Source organism: Petaurus breviceps, unplaced genomic scaffold (genome assembly GCF_028583685.1).
Source record: "Petaurus breviceps papuanus isolate PSGF00001 unplaced genomic scaffold, PetGlider_PUasm1.0 90418, whole genome shotgun sequence".
Taxonomy (NCBI): Eukaryota; Metazoa; Chordata; class Mammalia; order Diprotodontia; family Petauridae; genus Petaurus; species Petaurus breviceps.
Genome location: NW_027187246.1, coordinates 2,611,046 through 2,635,430, shown reverse-complemented (window position 1 = coordinate 2,635,430; position 24,385 = coordinate 2,611,046). Strand labels below are relative to the sequence as shown.

The following is a 24,385-nucleotide window of genomic DNA, read 5'->3' as shown; positions in this document are numbered from 1 at the left end:
CTTATTAGTACATGTGAACAATTTCTACAGTTATTCATAGTACGTTTATAGTATAGTATATAGTATTTTGTTTATATTATTGGAGAAAAATGAAAATAGCACATAGAAAAATGAGAAAGCATGTGAAGAAAATGACCAAAGATAGCCATGGAAGACAGGTACAGCCCAAGGAGGTGGAAAGGGTAAAAAGATTGATTTGGAGATTATATTGCAGGATTAAAGAGAGTGACCCTTTAAACTTCACCATCTGCAAAGTACTGATTGAGTCTTCTCACTTTCTAGTTGCTCTTCTGGCTAATCTTTGAGCTTCAACATTGCCTTCAATTTTGGAACGAGCAGGGACATAGTTCTGTTGAAAGAAAAATGTCGGGGTTCTCCTGAATAACCCCGACCCCCACCTCCTACTTACCACCTCCAGTGGCCTTCGGACGTCTCCGGCTCCCGACCCGGGGTGGGGGTTGGGAGAAGAAACCAGGCAGAACACCCGAGGACCATTCTCAGCTCTTTATTGTCAGCAGAAGTTCCCCCCCAACCCTTCCACGTTCTCCCTTTTATATCCCTCGCCCTGCGACCCCTCCTAAAGGGGCGGGGTGCGCTCCTCCCAAGTTCCTCCCTGAGGGTGGAGCCAGCCTGTTAGTGAGGCCATCCCAGGAGAGACCTCCAGGCGTCTCACGGTCCACTCAGGGGCTGACCCCCAAGCGTCTCACGATCCACTCAGGGGCCCTGGTCCAGAGCTGACCCCTAACATCTCCCCCTTTTTGTTTAAATAGGAGGGTGTCTACCATGGAGCTGGATAACGTCAGCCTTCAGGGCCTCTAATGATCTTCTAATGATACTGAGGAAACAACGGAGAACACACGGGATCAGGAGGAGAAAGAGAAGGAAAAGCCCAGCAATGGATAAGAAGGGGGCAAGCCAATCAGAGGGACGGAGGTTCTTCAGCAGCCAATTGAAAAAGGTCTTCTCTTGGTCTTTCCAAAATTGGTCAAATGTATGAGATACATTGTGAAGTTGATCAATCAATAGATCAAGCTGGTGAAGTTCATTAGTTATGTTCTCAGCAAGCAGTGCTCCTTGTAGAGCGTGACGGATATGAAACCAATCTGTCTGAAAAGAAGAGTGATTCACGGGGAGTGGCAATACGCACAGTGGTAGGTATCGGTAGTGGCACGGTATTTGTTGATAGTGTTCCTGAAGTGCGAGTTCATCACCTATTCGCAGCACTGCGGATGCTACCACGGTTATTTGGGATTGGAGGAGCTCATCTATATGTCTTTGTTCATGCCACAAACTCAATTCTTTCTGCATAAAGGTTTGCAGGACAGAGGCTAAAAGGTATTGTTCTTGTTCAAGTTGTTGTATCTGGAACTCCTCATACAAAGCAATTGCCAAATCTACTAAAGACAGGAAGTCTCCAAGACCAGGGCCCCCTCAGCGGGTGCGGGAAAATTGAGGCTGATCTCCAACCAGGTTGAAGAGCCGTTGGAGTGTTGAATCTGCAGGGGAGAACGCAAACGGCTCTGCTTTTACTGGTAATAATTGATAGGAGGGCATATATAGCAAGAAAATATAGAATCCTGTGTGGTTCCTCCGAAGGGTGTTGGTAAATGTTGGAGTTAAACAGGAGATATTGTATGTGGGCATATCTAGTACATCCTCAACAGGGGACACGCTGGTATTTCCCGGAGGGCAAAGGAGAAAGAGAGCGTTCTGTGGAGTTTGCACCTCCGCCTGTACTTGGTAGCACAGAGCATCCTCCCAGCCGGAATGGGAGGCATGGCAGGATGAATTCATACCCTGAAAAACATGCTGCCAGGCGTCATACAAGGCAGAGTCTGACCAGATGCCATTTTTAGTGGTGTTTACTCGAACCGAAATGTTAGTTAGTCCCAAAGCTAGTCCTATTTTCCAGATCTGATCTTGGGCCAGACCGAAAGGGGAAACCACGGGGACGGAGCTGCCTTGACTCCCCCAGTGGTGGAGTTATCATATACGTCCCAAAAAGTAAGCTGTGTCCCATTGCATCTCGGTCCTCTCGCTGGTATGCCTGTGGAACATGGCATAAGTGGGGCAAAGGTTCGTGGGTGCCCTGGGGTACATCGGGGCAGTGCATGGGTGAGATTCCAACCGGTTCCGTTCTACCCCTGGCCATGATGTTCAATGGCCAACATGGTGACATTAACTGAGCCCGAATGATTCAACAGGTCCCGCTCCGGATGTGGAGTTTCATGAATCACATGGGAGATTAGGGGCCATCACATCAGCGGCAAAGCAGTGAGGTTGACACTGATGCTGTCATTAACAAATAAGCAAATCGGGAGTGATGGAGACACGAAATACACTGGTTTGGTTATATTCTTTTCTACTGGGTTGGTAATTGTCCTCCCGGAAGTACCGGTGAGTATAGAGGCATTTCCAATCACCGCAAGGGGAATGGGAGTGTGGCCCCAACCAACGGCCCGCAATGTCGGTAGACGCTTTGCAAGTGCCCAATACTTCTGGCCTCCTTCATCTTTCAGCCGTTGTACGGGGTCAGTCAATTCATACCACCTGTGGGAAGTTGTGAAAGGGCTAGGAGCATCAGGAGGATCTCCTTTTGTTTGTTTCCTGTTTTACTCTTTGGGCGCTTCCTTCCTCGGCATCCCCGTCTCCTCCTGTTCTTCTTGGTGTGTCGCCACTTCTCTGGTTCTTCGGACGGCAACCCAGACCTCGGCGGATTCTCCATCTGGTTGGATACAAAGATAACCCTGACCTCTAACCTTTACTGTGCCAGGACCCTGCCAGTTGCCTGTGTGATCTCTCCAATATACTCTGGCTCCTGGTAGGCAGGTTTTGGGTTCCTGGAGCAGGCTTGTCCCGCTACTTCTCTGGTTCTGGGTATCTATGGTGCCAAGGAAGCGCATGGTGGGAGTGGTACCATCGTCACGGAATTGTAAAAAATTGATGGTATATAGCACTTGTGCTAAAGTACCACGAGTCAGGTGCCCGCCAACTCCTCCTTTTTGTTTAAGAAGGAGCGTTTTTAAAGTGCGGTTTGCTCGTTCCACAATTGCCTGACCGGTGGGATTATATGGGATACCAGTGACATGGTGAATGGAAAATTCCCGACAAAAGGTTTGAAAGGCGGTAGAGGTATAGGCAGGTCCATTATCGGTTTTTATAATTTTTGGGACCCCCACTAGGGCAAAATTCTCATAAAGGTGGGCTATAACCGCACGGGTAGTTTCTTTTGGTTGAAGGGAGGCCATAAGGAATCCAGAAAAGGTATCTACAGAAACATGAATAATGGAACTACGAAAATGTGTGATGTCCATCTGCCAGAGGGCATTTGGACGGTCACCACGAAGATTTACTGATATTTCGCGAGGGGGAGGTCGAAAGGGAACACAGGCAGCACATTGCTTAACAATTGCACTAGCTTGCTCTTTAGAAAGGCCATATAAAAATCGAAGTGATCGGGCAGAGAGATGGTATTTGGCATGCGCCAAAGAGGCGTCAGACTCTAAGCAAAAATACAGGGCTTGGTCCACTATAGAGTTACCTTGATATATTGGACCAGAGGTGGAAGTATGCGAACGAACATGTAAAACATAAATAGAACAGGAACGAGCAAGAAGTAATGATTGCACAGAATAAAGAAGTGAAGCAATGGTAGAAATGGAAGGATTAATAAAGGCATCAGGCAAGGATGCCAATGCTTGAGCACAATATAGGCTATCTGTTATAAGATTAAAATCTTCCTTTGCAACTAATTGAAGGGCTTGCATAATAGCAAACAGCTCATTCTTTTGAGCTGATGTATAAGGGGTAGTGTAAACTTTCAACAACTTACGAGCAGGAATATACACAGCTGCTCGGTGATCTTTGGTTGCATCAGTAAAAACATTAGGGCCTTGAAGTGGTGAGGCAGATACTACTTTAAAAGGGGGTGTTAGGGGAAGGGATTTCCAGCCTCTCATCACAGGAGGTAAGGGTAATGTCTTGAATTGGCCCATAGTGAGTAGAGATGCCCATGAGAAAGATGCCTGAGCAAATTCTCTAAGGGCGGACTCAGTAACCGAGCAATTGAAAATAGGGTAGATTCCAAATAATTGTAAGGTGCAGTCTGCGATCTGGATAAGGAACTGTGCTAGATTCTCCCATTTATTAGGTAGGACGCATTTTGACTTTGGTGGGTAGAGCCATTCTAAAACCCCTCTGGTCTGATAAAGACATCCTATGGGGGTGCGACATTCCAAAACAGTGGCAAAAACAGGAGATTTTGGATCATATTGGATAACGCCCGAATCAAATTTGGACATAATATTTTGTAGGGCTTCTTTGGCTTCGGGAGTCCATTTTCTCAGGGATGTAAGGCTGGAGTCCCCTTGAAGGATTTGATAAAGTGGGGTCATCAAAGACTCAGGAATAGGCATAACCGACCGCAGCCATTGTATAGACCCAATGAGCCTTTGAAAATCATTCAGCGTTCGTATCTGCTGGGGATCAATGGGAGGCAGACTGCGAGAAACACGCCCCTCTCGAATTTGGTGTCCAAGATAATTAAAGGGAGGAGAACTTTGTACCTTTTCTGGTGCTATTAGTAGCCCATGGGCCTCCAGGATATTCACTACTGCTCGCAACATCTTATCGGTGTCATCTTGAGTGGGGGTGGCAATTAAAATGTCATCCATATAATGGATTATTTGTACATGCCGATTTTGGAAACGTAGTGGTGCAAGTATAGTTTGAATATATAATTGGCACAAGGTAGGGCTATTACTCATCCCCTGAGGAAGGACGACAAACTGGTATCTTTGGTAAGGTTCTTGAAAATTGGTAGATGGCACAGAAAAGGCAAATTTATGTTTGTCATCTGGATGTAATGGAATACTATAAAAGCAATCTTTTATATCTATAACTACCATCTTCCAATCTTTTGGAATAGCAACCGGATTGGGGAGTCCTGGTTGGAGGGCTCCCATGGTAACCATGCTTTCATTCACAGCTCTCAAATCAATGAGCATTCTCCATGCCCCACTCTTCTTATGGATGACAAAAACAGGTGAATTAAAGGGGCTAGTGGTGGGTTCAATACAGCCAGCCTCTAAAAGACCCTGTACTATATTTCTTAAGGCTGTGAGCTTCTCTGTGGACAGGGGCCACTGATCTACCCATATAGGGCTATCAGATTTCCAGGTAATACGGGGGCAGCTCACTTGTTCAGTGGCCCCTATTAGTTTGAATGCATGTGATCAGGGGTAGAAATATGAACGCCCATTTGGGTGAGGATGTCATGACCCCATAGGGTGTATGGGAGGCCGCTGATTTCGAGGGGCTTTATAAACCCTGAGTACTGATCGAGGGACCATTGTAATTGTCTTGCTGCCCTGAGCGCCCCTTGGGCGCCTCCAACTCCTGTCACGGTTTGGGCAGTGGCTTGAAGAGGCCATGAAGCCTTCCACTGGCCATCATTAATAACAGAACAGTCGGCCCCTGTGTCAAGCATGCCCACTATTCTTTCTCCTTCCACTAGGATTGTCATCATGGGGCGCGTATTCTCTATTTTCTTGCACCAATGAAGAGCAACGTCAGGGTTGGTTGCCTTGGGGAGGCTCTCTCCCATCCAGGGGAGGGGAATGGCCCTTCCAACACGTTCTCCGGGTCGAAGATGTAGGGAATAGGCGTGTGGGTTGGTAAGACATACAAGCCCTTGTCCCGGGTCTAACATTTGAGTGTGAGTGATGTAAGGCGTAAAGCCTGACATTCCCACTACTAACCGCGGAACGGTTTTGTTTCCACCTGGATAGAAAAGGTTTCCCAAGGTGGTATTACTATTTCTTCTCCCGGGGGTGCCTGTGCTGTCAGGACAGTTATTAACCGCTGTAAGGGGGTGCTTGTTGCGATGCAAGGTTGATACCCTGAGTCTCCCTGGGCCCCATGACTGGATACATTGTGGCTTCTCGGGGACCCCCTCTGGGGACGGGGGTCCCCGCCTCCCGTTTCCCTGACCTGGTCAGGGGTTTGGTCGTGACCGGCAGAATTTTGCAATATGGCCAGACTTTCCACAACAAAAACACGTGTGCTGTGACGGGGTTGTGGGAACACTGGGACAGTGTGCTTTAAAGTGCCCTTCCTTCCCGCATTTAAAGCTTTTCTTGGGTCCCAATCTCTGGCCCTTAACAAGCTGTTGGAGGCTGCTAGTAATGGCAGTAGCCATCGCCTGGTTGGATTCTACTAGTGCTGAGGCCATTGCCTGGAGAGGGGGATCCTTGCCAGGGGCATCTAACAGCCTATCAACTATCTCTTCAAGAGAGGTGGTAGGGCTTAAGCCCGCAAGAGCGTTTGCATATTCCTGTCAAAGGCCCTCCCCTTCACTAATTGGGTGATAAGTAAGTCCGTTCCTTCTCCCCTGCCCATCACTCGGTGGACAGTCTCTTGCACCCGACTGACAAAGGATGTGGGACTTTCGTTAGCTCTTTGTTTTAGTCCCACCAGGAGGGCAGCCCCTCCACCTGTACTCCCTAATTTCTCAAGCACCTGCAGATGACACTCACTGACAGCGGTCCTGACATTGGCATCAAAAGTTAATTGTGCCTCAACGGTGGCATAAGGACCGGACCCGGTTATCAAATTCATGGCGTCGTCAATATCGACTATGCCGCGTTGTTTGATGTAACCGGCTGCCACTCTCCTTACCGCAGCCTTGAAGGCTACGAATTGTCCAGGATCAAGGACTGCACCCATGACTTCTTTGAAGTCGTGAGGTGTCCAGGGGAATCCGGTGGAGGCGTTGGTAATCAGTTTCCTAACATAGGGAGAAGACGGGCCGTATTTGGAGACGGCTTCTTTCAATTCTTTCATAAGCTTAAAAGGAACTGGACGGTGAAGTCTCCTCTCATTATCAGTTCCTGCATTTTCTATGAGGACCGGAAAGGCAAGGTTCCACTCATCTAGATCTACTTCCTCTCCCTCTTCCACTGCTCTTGCTATGCTAGCGGTTAGAACTCCCGGCACAGGCCGTTTTTGGTGAGCCCCGTATCTAAAGGAACCTTTAGGGGCTCCCAACGACATGGCTGCTACCATCCCTGGAAGGGCTTCGGGCATGGTTATCTCAGGAGGTGGGGGCGGCCATGAATCCTGATCGGCTGCCTCAGCATAGCCTTTGGCCCCGCACCCATTGGAATTTGTACTGCGCAACTGCTGCAGTTCCTCATCTGAGCTGCCTCCACCCCCGTTGGAATTTTTACTGCGCCACGTCTTCACTTCCGCATTTGAGCTGGCCGCACCCTTGTTGGAATTTTTACTGCGGTGCCACCCTCTTTCACTAATTCAGGGTGTTCGGGAGTGGCTGCACAGCGGAGTTCTCCCCACGGGTATATTGGGGGCGCTCCCTCTTCTTCCTCATCTGAAGATCCCCTTATAGAACTCCCCACTTGAGTTTCTTTAGTTTCTAGCGGGGTTGGTGGATTGGACTGAAAAAGAGCTTGGACTACTCTAAAGATTGTAAAATCCTCATCAGTGAGTACCCCGAGGGAGGTGGCATGGAAAGACGCCATTTGTTGTCCTACAACTTCCCATCTGTTCTGATCTATGCTGGAATATTGTAACCAGGGACAGACAGTCCACACTCGTTTTATAAAGTTCCAGCAGCTCTTAATGTGAATTTTTATGCCATGATGACGGCATAACTTATATAGAGCTGACATGCTACTACTCCTTGGTCCTCGGGCTCAATGCGGGGCAGACTCCTTCCCTGCCCCATTCTTCTCGGGCCTATTAACGGCTACCGAGGCTGCCTAGTCTTCCTACCCAAGCCTGCTTAGGTGGGGCAGGCGGTCCCTCAAGTCCTTGTTCGTCCCTGTTCGGGCACCAGTTGTCGGGGTTCTCCTGAATAGCCTCCTACTTACCACCTCCAGTGGCCTTCGGACGTCTCCGGCTCCCGACCCGGGGTGGGGGTTGGGAGAAGAAACCAGGCAGAACACCCGAGGACCATTCTCAGCTCTTTATTGTCAGCAGAAGTTCCCCCCCAACCCTTCCACGTTCTCCCTTTTATATCCCTCGCCCTGCGTCCCCCTCCTAAAGGGGCGGGGTGCGCTCCTCCCAAGTTCCTCCCTGAGGGTGGAGCCAGCCTGTTAGTGAGGCCATCCCAGTAGAGACCTCCAGGCGTCTCATGGTCCACTCAGGGGCTGACCCCCAAGCGTCTCACGATCCACTCAGGGGCCCTGGTCCAGAGCTGGCCCCTAACAGAAAAAAATGTTGAAATTTAATTAAATTAATCTCAAATATGCCAGTACCTTTGAGGGAAAACCTCAAGCATCAGTTACTAGGTTTAAGCAGAGTTAGCACTCACAAATGATATTACAGAAATGGTCCAAATCCATCTCAAATCTACTGAAAGGGAATGAATGACTTTTCATACTAATAATATGATTTTATTTTATAACACCAACTATGAAATTTTAAACACTTAAAATCATGTTTCTGGGATCCTTCCCCTTTTTTCTGGTATGCCTTTAAAAATTTTCCTCCAACTTAAAGACCATTGAAAAAGAACAAGTCAAAATTGTGAATTGTATGGGGTTCTGCCTAGTTTCAGGATGGAAGTAGGTTATGTGTTACATCATCCATTTTAAAGATGAGGTGATATTACTTACATTGGGAAGTGCCAACTGATTATTTATTACAGCCTGGATTTGGGGGTTTAATTAAGTCATTAATACTCCAATTTTTTTTTTATACCACAAGATTCAGTGATTTCCTGACAAAAATGCATTTTACAATGAAAGCTTTTCAGTATTCTGAGCAACTTTAAAAGCAGATTGTAACATTACACTTTGAGCTTTAATTTCTAGATGCCTGTTACCTTGGGTTATTGTATGAGAAAATAGAACTACTAACAAAAACAAAAATTCCTCACTCAATCAACCTTCATGTCCTGACTCACATTATCCAGTCTAGTGAATAGGTCTTTGTGGACAACATCTTTATTTTTACTTGTTTTCCAGTCATTTTCTTTCCAGGCGTCAATTCATTTAGTCATACCTGTGTGATTTAAAAATACCTTTCCCTATTAATTTCTTTTAATAATCAAGCTTCCATAATTAAAAAAAAAACATTCCCCCAGACTCCATAATTAGAGGAAAAAATACTATCTATATTGCTATAATTATAACAGATTATGGATGTTATACATCTGATAGCATTTACCCCAACCAATGTCTAAAAGCTCATAAAGAATTCTGACCTTTTTATTCTCAAAATTGTCTTAAAAAACAAAACTTGTCTATCATTTCATACTGATAGAAGGTATGTGTGTGTTCTACATGCAAACTGTTTCTCCTTCTATTACGAATGGTAAACTAATCTCTATCCCAGTAAATATTAATCATATTAGGGGTACCCGGAGATGCAAGGTCTCTTCCCCACACATAAATCCTTGGACTCTCCCAGATAAGTAGCAAATAATAACCTATGTTATTGAAAAACACCTGCATGCCCTATGACTGTCAGTACTGGGAAAACAGGAATAAGTCAAGATAGTTCTATGAAACATCAACAAGAAAAATATGTTATTCTTGCACTTCTGCTTTTCCCACAAATTATGTACACTAGAACAAAGGACAAGGTCCCTCTGTCATTTAAGGGCCTTGCTTGCTTGAATAAACCAGAATTGCCTAGCCTGACTCTTGGTGACACCATCTGTCCTATACCACCATGTGATGGCAGGGTTGGAGGGCAGGAGAATGTATGTGTGTGTGTGTATCTTTTTCATGGATGTAGATCATGTCACCCTTTATGCTTTCATACACAATCTTTTTCAGACTTGCCATAGTGAAAAATTTCGCTGCGCTGTAGCCCCTACAAACTTAGCTAGACCAATGCCCAATGACAAAGGCCATCATGGAAGTTGTAAGGTCAAATATAGAAGCTTTTCTAGATAATAGGACCTAGAGCAAAGGGCATGCTCACTTTTCCAGGCAAGGCCTTTAAGAAACAAACCAGGGGTTCTCTCTACCTCCAACAAGACGACCGCTGACTGGTAGTTCAAATTCAGTTTTCACTGAATGCAGTACAAGAGACAGAAATATTCTCTCCATTTGAAGGATGTGAAAACTAGAGATCAGGCAAGTTTAGAGTTTAGCAATACCATGTAGCTGGTAAATACAGGAGAGAACTGGGACTCTAACACAGAATTCTACTTCTTGGTTAAATTTTAACTTTTCAATTTGTAGTTTTATCATTATCGGCTCACTCCTTCATAGATCAATGAATTAATCCTGTATAGTTCTTATCTGTTTTCCAAATAAATTCTCCATAGAGGAGCCATTGAACATATGTCTGTTGTTTCCCTCACCTTTAACCCTTGGGAGATTATCAATCATACAACATCACTGGGAAAATTATTTGTGCTAATGGGCTTTAGTCCATCTATCATCTGTCATCTATTCCTCCGCCCAGGAGCTTGGAATCCTTAAATGCATTGAAATTTCCCAAATAAATGTAGTCCTGATCCCACCAACCTGCTGTCTCACTACAGTGTAGTAGCTTAGTACAGGGGCAGAAGTAATGATTTTGGAAGACCTGGGTTTGATTGACCCTAAACAGAAGTGACTTCAATACCCAACAGCATTGGTCAGTGTCAGAAATAGCTGCAGAGTCCAGGATTTCTGATTACCCAAAGAAATATAAGCTATCTAAACTGTTAAGTTACCCTTCTGGTCATCTTAGACTTTAGCATCTCTTGAGGATGACTTTATCTGTTTCACTAGGCTTTTCTCTGAAGATACCATGCACATCCCCCCCCCCCCAAAGTAGTACAAATCTTACCTTTGACAACAAGATCATTATCTGTACACACAGTAACTCTGTCCATATTTCGTGCCTTTGCTTGCTCAATCCCTTTGGCAGCTGCCTGGAAAAAAATATTTAGTTGCTAAGGCATGAGATTTCTCAATTTCCATCATTTTAGTGTTAAGTAAAAATAATTATGAATATATACTTTTGACTGTAGGAGTTCTCAGGCACACCCCACTAGCTTGTGAAATCATCACTACTTTCTTTCTCCTGCTTCCCTGTCTGTTAAATAGGGATAATACTTAGACAACCTACACTACCTGACTGTTGTGAAGTGTTTTAAAAATAGGAATAATCATTATGAATAGGAGGAAGTGTCACAGATGGAACTCAGAAGGGGCAGGTAATATAGAAATCTAACTCTGATAATGATATTTTCAATATTACAACTTAGAGCAATGTCAACTGGACTGAACCAGCCTCTAAGCTGGAAAACAGGCTGTCTCCTAATATATGGACAGCAAAAAAGGTGTGATGAAGTGGCAGGTAAAGGAAGTGTTCTAGGGGCAGGGTCTTAGGGTCCCATTTTAATAGGGTTCTGGTACAGAACACACTCTTATCCAAGCCATTTTAGGGATAGTTCATTAAAATTTCAATATCATCTCAAAGTTATCAGTACCAGTTTAAGGATCCATAATTTACATAGTTTTATAATAGGCCTTTAGGGGGACTTACCTTGGGGTCTAGCTGGCTTCTAATTTACCAGTGTCAGGATGTGGCCTTAGTTTACAGTTTGCCAATAGCTTCTACCCTCCTCTAATTTATGAGGTTGTTTTGAAACTTACTTCTATGTTTCCCTTTACAATCTTATCTCCTTACTACCACTTATGTACTTAAGTAATGGAGTGGTGAAGGGGACCATAATAAGATACAATTTTGACAAAAACTTAGTATATACCATCAGACAAAACAAATATAGAAAATATTAAGACAAGATAATTTTGAAGGAGGTACCAATTTTGGAGTTATCTTATCCCCTTCAATGGGATAAGAAATAGAAGGATATTGTCAGTGAAAGGCTGCATGTTTGCTAGTTTTTCCTGTCTTCCTGTTAAGGGAGCATTCTTATTCCTGGTGCCTTTACCAGTTGTCCACATGTAAAATGCAGCAATTCAGTAATTCAGCAATTCAGGTGGCACAGTTGGTAGTCCTGGAGTAAATTAAGAAGAGTAGAGTTCAAATCCTATCTCACGATACTTAAGTTTTGTGCGACGCTGAGCAATTATCAAATCTCTCTCAACCTCAATTTCCTCATTTCTAAAATGGGGATATCTTGTATGTCCCATGGTTTCAATCAAATGAGGGAATCAAATGAGACAGCACTTTGAAAATCTACATATAAACACTAGCTATTAAAAGAACATCTTCCCAAACAGAGTTTCTTCAAGGTCTTGCCCCTTACACCATGGATACTCCATGAAAAAAAAATCCTGTAAAGTAAGTTCTTCAACAACTGTTACTTTTAGAAATGGTCTATACTGGGGATTAAGGGATCATAGTGCTATTAACCTTGGAGAAAGAATTTTAAAATTAGTTCTTCTTGCACCTAACTTAAGCATCGTTAGACCTCACAGTTCCTCTGTAACTAAAACTATTATCAATAAAAATGAAAGAAAAAGGAGCCGAGAGGTGGTGCAGTGAATGGAGCACCTGCCCTGTAGTCAGGAGGACCTGAGTTCAGATCTGACCTCAGACACTTAACACACAAAAAAACTAGCTGTGTGACCTTGGGCAAGTCATTTAACCCCAACTGTCCTCCAAAAAGCAAAAAAAAAAAAAAAGAATGAAAACCTAAAATGACCAACTCCAGAATGATTTTTTTTCCCTAAAGATCAAGAACTTTAACTTACTTCTAATGATGCCCTTCAGTTTGTCTGTCGTCCAGAATATGTACTACTTGTGTTTCTGGAAAAAACAAACAATAAAAACTTAAAACACAAGATACTCCAGGCTAGATAGAACATTTTGGATTTTAGAAGGTCAATATAATTGTACATTGGTTTCACATTTTTAAAGTAAACCTTGGTAGGAATCATCCATTCTGTAAAACAAAAGATATTGTCAACCTGAATTTAAAAGAATACAGGCAATAGAGTAAAATGGGGGTACTTAATGGGGCAAGTGGGCTCTAGATCAAGGTGTCACAAACAAGCAGTCCTGGGGTACTTCAGAAGGAGGCTAGAAACAGGGTTTATATAGAGTACAAAACTAAGGTGGAAAAAAAGGCCAAGCTAGCAGGTGGAAGTTCAGTTGTTTTGCAAAACAAACAAGTGTCAAGAGAAGGCTTAGGGATCTCTGGAGAGTAAGTTTGGGAGATTTACAAAAATAATCAGAGGCTGGGAGGGACACTGAGGCATTACAAAACAATTAGAGGCTCCAGAGTGACAAGTCTTCTCAACCTCAGGCAATTCATTGGCCTGAGAAGTGGGGATGAGGTGAAAGTATCAGTAAACAGAGTTGGACAATAACGACAGCCTAGATAACATAGGTGTCCAGTTCTGTATTACTTTAATAATGGCTGGCTCCTAAGTAAAAGATAAATTACTTGTAAACCTAAGAAAGATAAATTGTTGTTTTCCAAACAATTTTCTCAATTTTTCATAACTTTGCCAGTGCAATGCACGGGGAATAATTTTGGAGCTTGCCTTGTTAAAATCTTACTTTTAGCTTCTTTTTAAAACTACTTACTGAGCATGGCCTGGTCCCCAGTGGATACCAATACCTCCTTGGGCTCCTTCTCTTCCATTATTTTTGCAGGCACCCTTGATAAACACAGTGTTAGGGTCTGTAAAACATTTTTGCAGTGTATTACTCTAAATGAGACTTTGAGGGTAATTATTATTGTTTGAATCTAAATTTACATGACAAAAAAACAAGACATATATTGCTTAGAGACTAGACTAGTTTAATGCTTAACTTAGAATGTCCAGGTCATGCTGACCCCAGAAGCCTTCCATGGAATCCTAAGATTGATGCAAGGAATTTCCAGTTATCTGAGGTCTACATTTTAATCAATCTATACAACTTATTAGGAAACTCCCTATGTGCCAGCCAGTCAGATGCCTGTTTCCTTGCTCCTTTGTTTGAATTCTAAATAATGTGTAACTCATAGAGGTTAGGGGGAGCAGGCCACATATTCTGGCTCTCCTCTTTGCAAAATAATAAACTTCTAAAAATCCTAAAAACTCAGTCCTGAGTTTTGATCTTGATGGACAAGACAAATTCCCATCCTTTTCACCACCCCCAAGTCCCATTTTATATTCTAATCTTAGACTTCTAACTCGGGGTTAGACTAGATTACTGTGGTCCTAAAATCAGAGAAGCCCTCATGTTTACCACATAAAATACTGTCATGTTACTGTGTATTAAATTCCAAGCCTGGACCCTGAGGCTTATGAAAGGCTTGGATTCAAATCCTCTCTCATTCACTAGCTGTATTATTCTGGACAAGTAACTTAACCCCCTAAGCTTTAGTTTCATCATTTGTGATGGGGGATGAGGCAAATATCATCTGACAGGGCTATAGTGAAGATAAAATGAAACTGTATACCATTTTGTAAACTGGGTAGTGCTCTTTTATTATACAGACCTGTGTTTTCATTGGTTTAGGGAAAAGGCAAGTAGAAGGTGATCCAACTTAATGTAAGATCTACCAAATGTTCTCCAGCTTAAATCTTAAGGGTCGTCTGGAGGGGGGAAGGGGGCTAAGAGGTAAAGTGAGGTTACAGTTGTCAACATGTCAGAGGAAGAGTCTTCCTGCCTGGAGGAATATCATCTAATCAGCTAAGCCAGGATGTGGGTAGCTTACTTTTAAGTTCATTCTAGATGCTATTATGTATTATATGTAATTATTTACATTTGTTTACATATGTAAATTATAGACTATATGTAATATTTACTACTAAAGCATTATCTTTGTCTATTACTAGGATGTACAGTTCATTTTTTAAATGTGTGTGGGAGCTCCACGTGAGGTACCTTAAAGGAGCTTTCCAATTTTGGATCATAGATTTAGAAATATGGAAGTATATCCTACAGAACAATCTCATCTATTCCCCATTTTATAGAGGCACTCGGAGACCCAAGACAGGAAAATCACTTGCCCATGGTCACACTCAAAAGAGTTAAGTAGCAGTTCCGGAGTAATTTACTAGGCCTACCTCTAAATCAAGCACGGTATTAAAAAACAAACAAACAAACAAACAAACAGGAAGAGGACTACATAGTTTCATAAACAAGGTCTTTTTACTGAGTAGAACTTCGACTGTTGCTGGGCAGAGGCTGATCTGTTAGGCAGATCATCAGCACCAACATTACTGATAAATTGAAGGGAAGAGATTGGTTAGTTAAGTCTAGTCCTTAAGAGGATGCATATTTTTGAAAACATATACTGAAATTGACCACTTCAATTCATAAGACTTCCCTAGAAATCAGTTTGCAATTTCTTTCTCTTTTTGAATGATTCTGACTGAATATTAAGAAATTTATAATGCCCATTTTTAGACATTCTCATCGCAGCAAAATCAGTCCCCAGGTCCTGTTCTATTGGAACAGTTTTGAAAGAAGGGAAGACCAGAAGTAGCTAAATACTATTACTCACTAAAGGTGTAGACAAAATGCTCAATGACCACTGCCCCTCCATCTGATCTGACCCCCCCTCCTCAGGGGGCTTCTTACTATATATAGCAACCAAAGCCATCAACCACTGCAGGTGGGCTTTCTAATCTTTTAGATGAAGTCAGTGAATTAGGACTGAAAACGTAGAGCTGGTAGTGCCCTCAAAACCCTGCTCCTCCATTTCCTACTGCCTTTGTCATCTTGGGCTCTCACTTAACCTCGCTCAGATTTAAATAGTCACATTTGCTAAATGGAAGTAGGGACAGATTAGACGACCTGCTGAGATACTTTTCAGCTTTAAATCTTTGATCCTACGACCCGGGAAAGCCTCATGAGAGAAGGCAGATAAGACTGACGAAGCAGCAGTCTACCTCAAGTCTCTCCTAGGAAGAGGACTCTGTCCCAGTTGTCCCCAGGTAAACATCCAATCATCCCTCCCCACTTCAATTCCTTTGGAGACTTACCTGAAGCCGGATGTGGTTGCCCATACGGACTTTCAGAGCCTCTACTCTCCCAGCCATAGTCATAGTTCCTTGGACTGTGTTTCCAACTCATCTCCAGTCTCTCCAAAAGCTTAGTGAAAAAATAAAATGAGTCCGACCTTTACAGTCGAGAACTGGCAAGCTGCAAACCCAGCAGCTTTAAGTAGAGAAAGAGGTGGGTGGAGCTCCAAACTACTGCCCAGACTCCACCCTTTTCCCCCCCTTTAATCTTGAAAAGAGCTTTTGGTAAAATCTTAGACTGACCCAGTTTTCATTTTCCCATACTTACTCCTCCCCTGCCCACTCCTCCCTTCTTCCACAATAGGAAGCCCAAGTTCCTTCCCTTCACATCTTTTATCTTTTCATATTCATTTATGTTTTCCATTAATCTTTCTTAAACTACTTGGTGCTGGTAGTGAATACAAAAGTACTGATGGGGAACAGTTCCTTTCCTCCAGGTGTTCACAAACTAGTTAGAAGCCCTACTGTAATCAGTGCCAGGTTGGGGCACAGCTAGCAAGTGCCAACGTACACCTCTGCATTGGGTGATCTCTGAAGGAAGAGTGGAGGAGGTGGGACTTTGGAGTTGCTTTTGGGAGGAGGGTGTGTAAAAATTTAATTAACAAGAAAGGAGATGAAAACTTTCCAAGGAAAGCAAAAGGACAAGGGATTGGCCAAGTGGGAGGAACTTGTCTATAACCTGGTAGTCACCTGTTTGGAACAAAAAGAGAAAACCTGAACAATTCCTGTGCTCAAAAAACTTACATTGTGGGGGGGAAGGGGACATAATGTACACAGATAAAAGATGTGACTCCTAGGTCCACTTTAATAGTAGGAATAAGAAAAAAGATGAAAAGGTAAGATGTCTGAAACTGCAGCCCCTGATTACTTCATTTCCCCGCCCATGGCAGGTTTTATTCTATAAGAACCCCTAGCCTCTTCTGGCTAGGGGGCCTCCTCCTTAAGTGGAGGGTGTCCCCTTTAAATGGGGTGGCATCCCACTTACTCAACTCCCCCCAGGCTGACACCTCCCCTTACGCTGAGCTTTTCCTTAAGCTGCATCTCTCAAGAGACTGGGGAGCCTGCTTGGTGTGTTATATTGTGTATTACTCTCAATAAATGCCTTTACTTAATTTGGAAACTGCCAGAGTCAAATCTTTCCAGACATGCTTGTGATGGGGTTTTTGGGTGCCTGTGTTTGGACCCCAGTGAGTGGGAGAAAAAAGTGAAAACTCCTCATGACCTGACAACAGTGTCAGAAGCCCAGGCTAAAGTTTCCATTTACCAGAAACCACTTGATTTACTGGAATATGAAACCTGAGACCATTAGGAAAATTCTCACTTTCTGAATTTGTCAAAAAAGCATATGCAGTTTTTAGTATTTCCTTGTTCTTAGTCTCTAGGGTAGATTTTCGAGGTAGAAAGTGAGCCCGAACTCCCAGCCAATGGGAGTAAAGGTCAATGGTGGGAGTCACTTGCCCTCCCCCTACTTGCAGTTCTTAGAAGCTGTGACTTCCTTTCTTGCAAGAGAGTAATAAAATCCTTTCTGTTAGTATCTTGAGAAACCTCTGAGTTATTTATTTGGGTAGGGGTCACTGACCCCCACACCAATTTCAAAATCACATTTTTCCTTAGCCTCAAAACACTATTCCTGACAGCTACTGCCCAGCCCACCGACACTATACTTAGCAATTACTCATGAGTGGGCCCTAGCCAAAGACTTCTCTCTCTCCCTGGTACAGTAACAAGCTGTACCTGTAGGAATTCCACTGGATTATCTATTAACCTACCTCATTATATACATCTTGGACTCCTCCTTATGTTTACCTGAGGCTTTAGACACATATATATATATATATATATACACACACACACACACACACACACACTCCCTACATCTATCTTGTCAAATGAGACACTGATGGGTGGCAGACTGGGCATTCCTCAGTCAGCCTTGACTTGGTGACAATGAAGACCTGAAAACCACACCTCCCTTTGGCACCCTCTTGGCTCTTCCTGGTGAACTCTGGGTTAACACCTGCAAAGTAGATACAAAAAGTGCATATTTCTTGAAGAACTGACCACTCTTTAACTACTCCCTAATCCTGCCCAGAAACGCCTAGTCAGCATATTCAGCACATGTTTGACTATAAATTATCCTTAGTAAACTTTAACTGTACTCCTTTAAGGTAGAAGTTTCTTTAAGAACTTTTGCCCACTGAAAAGCTTAACAATATACTTTAGCCAACTTGACTTAAAAATTGCTTGAGTCCCTGAATTCATTCCAGATGACCTTGTCCAATACTCTGATCCTCAATCCTCCCTCAAACTGCATCACTTGCATCCCAACATTTTGGGGTGCCTCTTGATAATCATTAAATATCATATTTTGGCCAAAGTTTGAATTAATCAAACAGACTGCTATGCCTCATTTTACAAAAAAAAAGGCTCACTTTCTATCTCAGCCATTCCAGAGACCAGATAAGGCTGGGAGTAGGATCATAAATTCCAAATAGACCCAACTTTGTTTTGCTTTGTGAGCCCGGGGAATACCTCTTCTTATGTTAACAAACCAGAAGAGGCCTACTTTATGGTCCTTCAAGGACAAGACCCTCAACCAGAGGCATTAACTTGAGTAATGGGACTTTTTCTTTTCTTATGATTTTCTGAACATATACCATGTTAATGGTGATGGGGTACCTGGGGTCTAGGTCAAACCAACTTGTAAAACCAGTCTGTGAAGTTGTAACTGCAATTTGTCCTTTCCCACCCTTGAGCTCTGCCCCTTCTCCCTATCCCACACTCCACCTAGACAACACTCTGTGACCCCTTTTGTTCTTACTTAATCTCTTCATTTCTTCTCAGGCCTGGCCCACACCCTCCTTTGTCCTTGCCTTTTGTCTCCTTCACCTGGCCTAAATCTTATCTAAACTATCTATTCATATTCTCCTCTAGGTCAGCTCTGACTTTTGTCTATGCACCGAGGCCCCTCCCCTAACCTTTAAAGGTAAAAGCATGTACCCACCCCTCTCACTCCCAGGTCCCTAAAGGAAAGTAATAATAAACTTTCTCAACTCTAACAACAAGCAAGGCTGAGCTGAATTCTTTCCAGACTCCCTTGCAGGTTTCCTGGCCTTGGATGAGATCAGGGTTCCTGCTGAACCTATTGGGATCCCGTCCCCCATCATTGGAATGTTAATGGTAAAGAAAACACAGATATTTTGGATCATAATTTCAACTGACACTTTGTCATCTCTCTTGTTTTATTGTATTTACCATTTACCAATTAAGACAATTCCTTTCTTATACAATGATTAAACCATTATGGAAATCTATTATGTAAATCATTATGTAAATTTGTGTAACTCAGTCACTCCAAATTGGGATGGTCCTAAAATGTACATAAGCTCTTTCATCCTTTTGTTCATCAGTCAAGACTCAGTCCTGCACTCCTTGTGCAAGTAATGCTAGCCTTAAGGGAATAAGGAATAAATTCTGTAACTATACCACTGTCTGTCTCCTTTAACTAAACCTTTTCTAGAGGTCGACTCTCTGAACTTCATCATATCCACCTCTCCTCTGATATTTTATAGGCTAAATCCAGGGTCATATCACCCACACCTTCAGAGGCAGGACTTAAACCCAAGTTCTCCTGACTACAAGCCTAGCTGTCAATCCATTAAGACACAGTACTTTTCCTCTAACACCACAAGAAATAAGAAAGGATGACACCACATGCCCCCTTCTCCCAGTAATTACTATGTGATCAGTTCCTATCCTGAATTGATCATATTCATCTTTCCTATGGAGTTACTCCGGCAATAAAAGCACCTCCTTTGGTTTGACTGAAGGCATGTGTTGATTAACAATTCAGCACAAGGTCCTGTGAGAGACAAGGGTCTTCCCCTTGCAAAGCTCAGCAAAGATAATGCTATCTGCATTACTTCAGATATGATGTACCTGTGATCTCATCTATACCTTCTCATGCTGCACAACTCCTGCATGCTCATGTACATCCTCCTAGCTCTCACCTAAATCTTCTACATGGTGACCACTCAATGGCCTGGGGCATTTTCCTCCAGGTTTCTTGACGTTAATGTAGGTGCATGCCCTGGGGGCACACAGCCTGTCTATATTCTCAATACATATGACCCTGATGGGGTGGTTGGACCCCAGCCCAAAGACTGGGTTCTCTGGCAATAACTCATGAGTGGGCCCCAATGAAGCAAACCTTCTGTCTCTATTACCAGAACAAGACCTCTGTAGAATTTCCCTTGTATAAAGAGAACTATCTCTTACTGACTCCCTCAGTTACCATATATATTCCAGAAGTCAAGATATATGTCCACTCCCCAATCTATTTTCTCAGATCAAGACACTGACAGGTAACAGATATGGTACCCATGACTGTCGGTGGACTTAAAGATGTTGCACCTAAAAACATATCTCTTAGTTGTCATTCCTCCCCCCAACTGTGGGCTTCTCATAGTGTACCCTGGGTAAAATGCCTGACTCCCCCCACCCAAAAAACCCTGTCCATAAAGACCTATTGTGATGCCTCATTATGATATGGAGAGGACTCCTGAATTCTTGAAATTCCAGTGTAGTGATGATGGGGTAACTGGGGTCTAAATCAATTTGTAAAACCAGTTTGTACAATTGTAACTGCAAGTTGTATTGTAAAATTGTAATCTGTTAAATCCCTTTCCCAGCCTCAAACTCTGCCCCTTTCCCCTATCCGCACTGGGCCTAGGCAACACCTTGTGACTCCTTTGTTCTTACTTAATTTCTTCATGTCTCCTCTGGTGTGGCCCAAATCTCATCTAAACTATCTATGCACTAAAGTCACAAGTTCCTCTAGGTCAGCTCTAACCTTTATCTATGCACTGAGGTTCCTTCCGTCTGGTCAGCCCTGACAATGGCAGCCCTACCCTTTAAAAGTAAAAGCATGTACCCCTCTCACTCGCAGGTCCCCTAAGGACTCTTGCCTGCTGTAAAGGCGTAAAAATACACTTTCTCAACTCTAACTCCAAGTAAGGCTGAGCTGAATTCTTTCCAGATGCCATTGCAGGTTTCCTGGTCTTGGATAAGATCAGGGTTCCTGCTGAACCTATTGGGATTCCGTCCCTCATCAGTATTCTCCATATATCATGTCTGTTGCAAGATAGAACACTGGATTTGAAGCCAGGAAAATCTAGGCGGGTAACCCATGGCAAATCACTTACTCTCTCTTAGCCTCAGTTTCCCCCTTATAAAATGGAGATAACAATGCCTGTAACACTCCTTACATAGTTTTTTGAGGTTCAAATTCAATAGAGAATGCAGGTAAAGTGTTTTTCAAACCTTAAATTATCATGTGACTATCAGTCATGCTTCCATTGGTGTCAAATTACTAAAACGTATTAACTCAAACATTTTTAAGATTGTTTCCAGCTTTACAATTTTATAACTCTTCCAAGACAATATAATTTACCTTCCTTCCCCTTTTGTCAATCAACAAGGATTTAGCAAGCACCTATTCTATTCCAGATCCAGTGCTAATCAGTGGGGATACAATGGCAAAATTGAAACAATCCTTGACCTCAAAAAAGTTCACAATTCTGACCTCGGAGATAACATCCAGGTAAACAGATCATTTCCTCAATGCCTCCGCTTAATCTGGCTCTCTAAAACTGGACTGAATTGTTCTGATTGCAAAGGGTCTGCACTGTCATCTTCGCTTCTGGCTTTGATGCTATATTTCCTCCCGGGCCCCGGGTTCCAGTCCTTAGATTCTGGGACCTTCACTTTTGGTATTAGGAGCCCTCTGGCCCCTGCAAAACAACTCACTAAGATAGAAGGGCATTTCCCCTTTCATCTCCCCACTTTCATTAGACGGTAGCCCACATATCTCATTCTAGACCTAGGTCTTTTTCCAGTATCTTCACCTCTTTGCCAGCAGCTGACAATTTCATCTCAGCTAGCAGGGTACTAGACCCTTGGGGTTTCTTGGGGGCATCTCCTCCCCACATCCCTAGATGGCCCACATGAATCTATGAAGACACCAGCGCCCATAATTCCATAGGCTGCCATCAGTGAGTTCCCCTGTATTTTCCTCCTTTCCCTAGCCCACTTCCTGCCCTATTTATAATCCTCTTTGTGATGCCAGAATTCCGAACGATTCTAGAAGCACTCAAAGCCAGGGTGATCAGCCCAAACTTTTTTAGGGGATTATACTCACCGGAGGCCACTTCAGTGAGACTTCACTTCGATGGGCTACTAGCAGCAAAACCTACGTCGGTATTAGTCTGTGCAGGATCTTTGTCCTTAAAATATTGACGTGCATGAGAGAAACTCTAAGGAGGAATTGAGTTGAGGCATGTTCGCTATTCCAAAAAGTGTAGCCAAAGTAAACAGTATGTGAAAACGCTAGCCAAGATTATTACGTAAGATGGAAGATGGCTGGTGGCTCTTAACTGTGATGAGGATCCATTTAACCCACATCGCAGAAAACAATGCAGTCACAAAAGAAAATTTAATTAAACGCTCTAATTTTGCAAGAGTTTTCCTGATAACCATTGCCTACATTGTCCAGAGAAGATGCCACTGGACCTGGCTTTATTTCATAATTTATGTTCATAGGGCTTTTTTACCTTTGAAATAACTGTTTAACTTTGTATAGACATTGAATTTACTTATCTATATGTACACCATCTATTCTCAATAGAATGAAAACTCTGAGGGTATACACTGTTTGCCTTTGCCTTTTTTTTTTTTTTGGTGGGGGTTGGAGTGGGAGGGTGGGGGTGAGGTGGGAATGAGATGGAAGAGAAAATCTTATCCCCTAGTAGCCTATAACAGAGTGCCTTGCAAATATTATATGCTTAATAAATGTTGATTTGAATTGAATGAAAAATTTAGGGGCTCATCCAGAAATGTCTGGAATAAATTCTGCAGTAATATTTAGATTATTACTGCTTGCTGTGTGGGAAGGAAGAGCAACATGATTTTTATTAGATTAGAAACACTATTTTAAGTTTGTTGATTTTGCATTAATTTTCTTGACTTTGAGATACTAGTGATGAGGTATAGGCTCTGGGAACCCCTAGAGCTCTCCTTGAATCTTCCCATTTGATGAAGCATTAACCTGGGGTCATAAGCCTTTCTTTGTGGCTTTGTCCAAACCTCTGTTACTAGCCTAGCCATCCTTTGTCCAGCAACTTCCCACCTTTGATCTCCCAAAACTAGCCTAGCCCTCCGTTGTCTATCATCTCCAGGTAGCTTCCAGCACCTTCTGACCCCTTAGCACTCATTACTGGAGTCTGACCTCATTGACTCCTCCTGAAGACCCTCCCCAAATTCCTCCTCTAGACCACCCCTAGATTCCTCCCACAACCTTTCTGTATATCAGACCCCATCTTGCCTCCATGAAAGGGGAAGGCCAGAGAATGGCTAGCACAGACTCAACTCACTGTGTCAGATGATTCTAGCTTGCTTGCCCAATGCAAGTGTCACGGATACTGAGGCTCCTTAAGAGTCTACCCATTATGGCGAACTTTTAATAAATTTTGCTTTTCTTTGGCTGAGAGAAGACTTTGGAGTTGACTTCATTTCGCAGGACCTGGTGTGTTGGTATTTTGGGGCTTGTTAGCAAGCCTAACCCTGACCCTTATCATTTTTATGGTTTGAGGGTCTTCAGGAGGAGTCAATGAGGTCAGACTCCAGTAATGAGTGATTTAGGGTGGGAAGATGCTGGAGGCTACCTGCAGAGATAGACAATGGTGGGCTAGGCCAGTTCCAGGGTGAAACAGTTTTGGGTATAGTACTTTTGGGGAGGATCAAAGGTGGGAAGTTGCTGGACTGAGGAGGGCTAGGCTAGTAACAAAGGTTTGGGCTGAGCCACAATGAAAGGCTTATGGCCTCAGGCAAATGCCTCATCCACAGGGAAGATTCAAGGAGAGTTCATGGGGGTTCCCAGAGCCTGTACCTCCTCATTTCTTAGTGGTATGGTTCCTACTAGGAAAGTATATGCTGCCTGGTGTAGATATGAGCTCTATAAAAACTCGACTAGTTGTCTAAATATGCCAGTGTTTCCCTTTTTCACCAGGGAACAGATAATGGCGTAGCAAAACTAACTAATCTGGAGGACTTCTGAAGCCCAGGGCTGCTTTACATACCAGTGACCCTTTGGGAGTAAACATTAACTGAATTTGGAGGTACCTGAGACTATTGAAACCATACCAGCTAGCTTAGTGAGAGCAGTAGACATCTTGGTTCCTAACTTATCTAAAGAGAAGCAAACATCCTGCTTTCTGATTTGTTGTGTTTGCAGATGTTCTTCTGCCTGGACCCTCTCTTCAAGTCCTGATCTATTGTGTTAATTTTATGTTTAAGCGTGTTAATTTTGCATTAATTTTCTTGGCTTTGAGGTACTAGTGGCTAAGCTCTACTCTCCTGCACTTAGTCATAAA

The 24,385-nt window shown here is 43.2% G+C and overlaps 1 protein-coding gene across 6 annotated transcripts; it reads right to left on the bottom strand.

The window, feature by feature from the left end:
- Positions 1–538: 538 nt before the first annotated feature.
- On the bottom strand, positions 539–22,323 carry LOC138177495 (uncharacterized). Of its 6 annotated transcripts, none has more exons than XM_069108687.1 (7): positions 15,918–16,065; positions 13,525–13,621; positions 12,687–12,741; positions 11,921–11,986; positions 10,810–10,894; positions 7,890–9,024; positions 539–2,550 (listed from the first exon to the last, which is right to left on the bottom strand). In XM_069108687.1, the coding sequence occupies exons 6-7, from the start codon at positions 7,973–7,975 to the stop codon at positions 2,256–2,258; spliced, it is 381 nt and encodes a 126-aa protein (XP_068964788.1). In that variant the 5' UTR covers positions 7,976–9,024; positions 10,810–10,894; positions 11,921–11,986; positions 12,687–12,741; positions 13,525–13,621; positions 15,918–16,065; the 3' UTR covers positions 539–2,255. The 6 variants fall into 6 exon arrangements, 1 of the variants encoding a protein (XP_068964788.1); XR_011172512.1 differs by lacking the exon at positions 539–2,550 and adding an exon at positions 22,156–22,323 and having other exon boundaries at positions 7,970–9,024; positions 15,918–16,026; XR_011172511.1 differs by lacking the exon at positions 539–2,550 and having other exon boundaries at positions 7,970–9,024; positions 11,791–11,986.
- Positions 22,324–24,385: the final 2,062 nt, after the last annotated feature.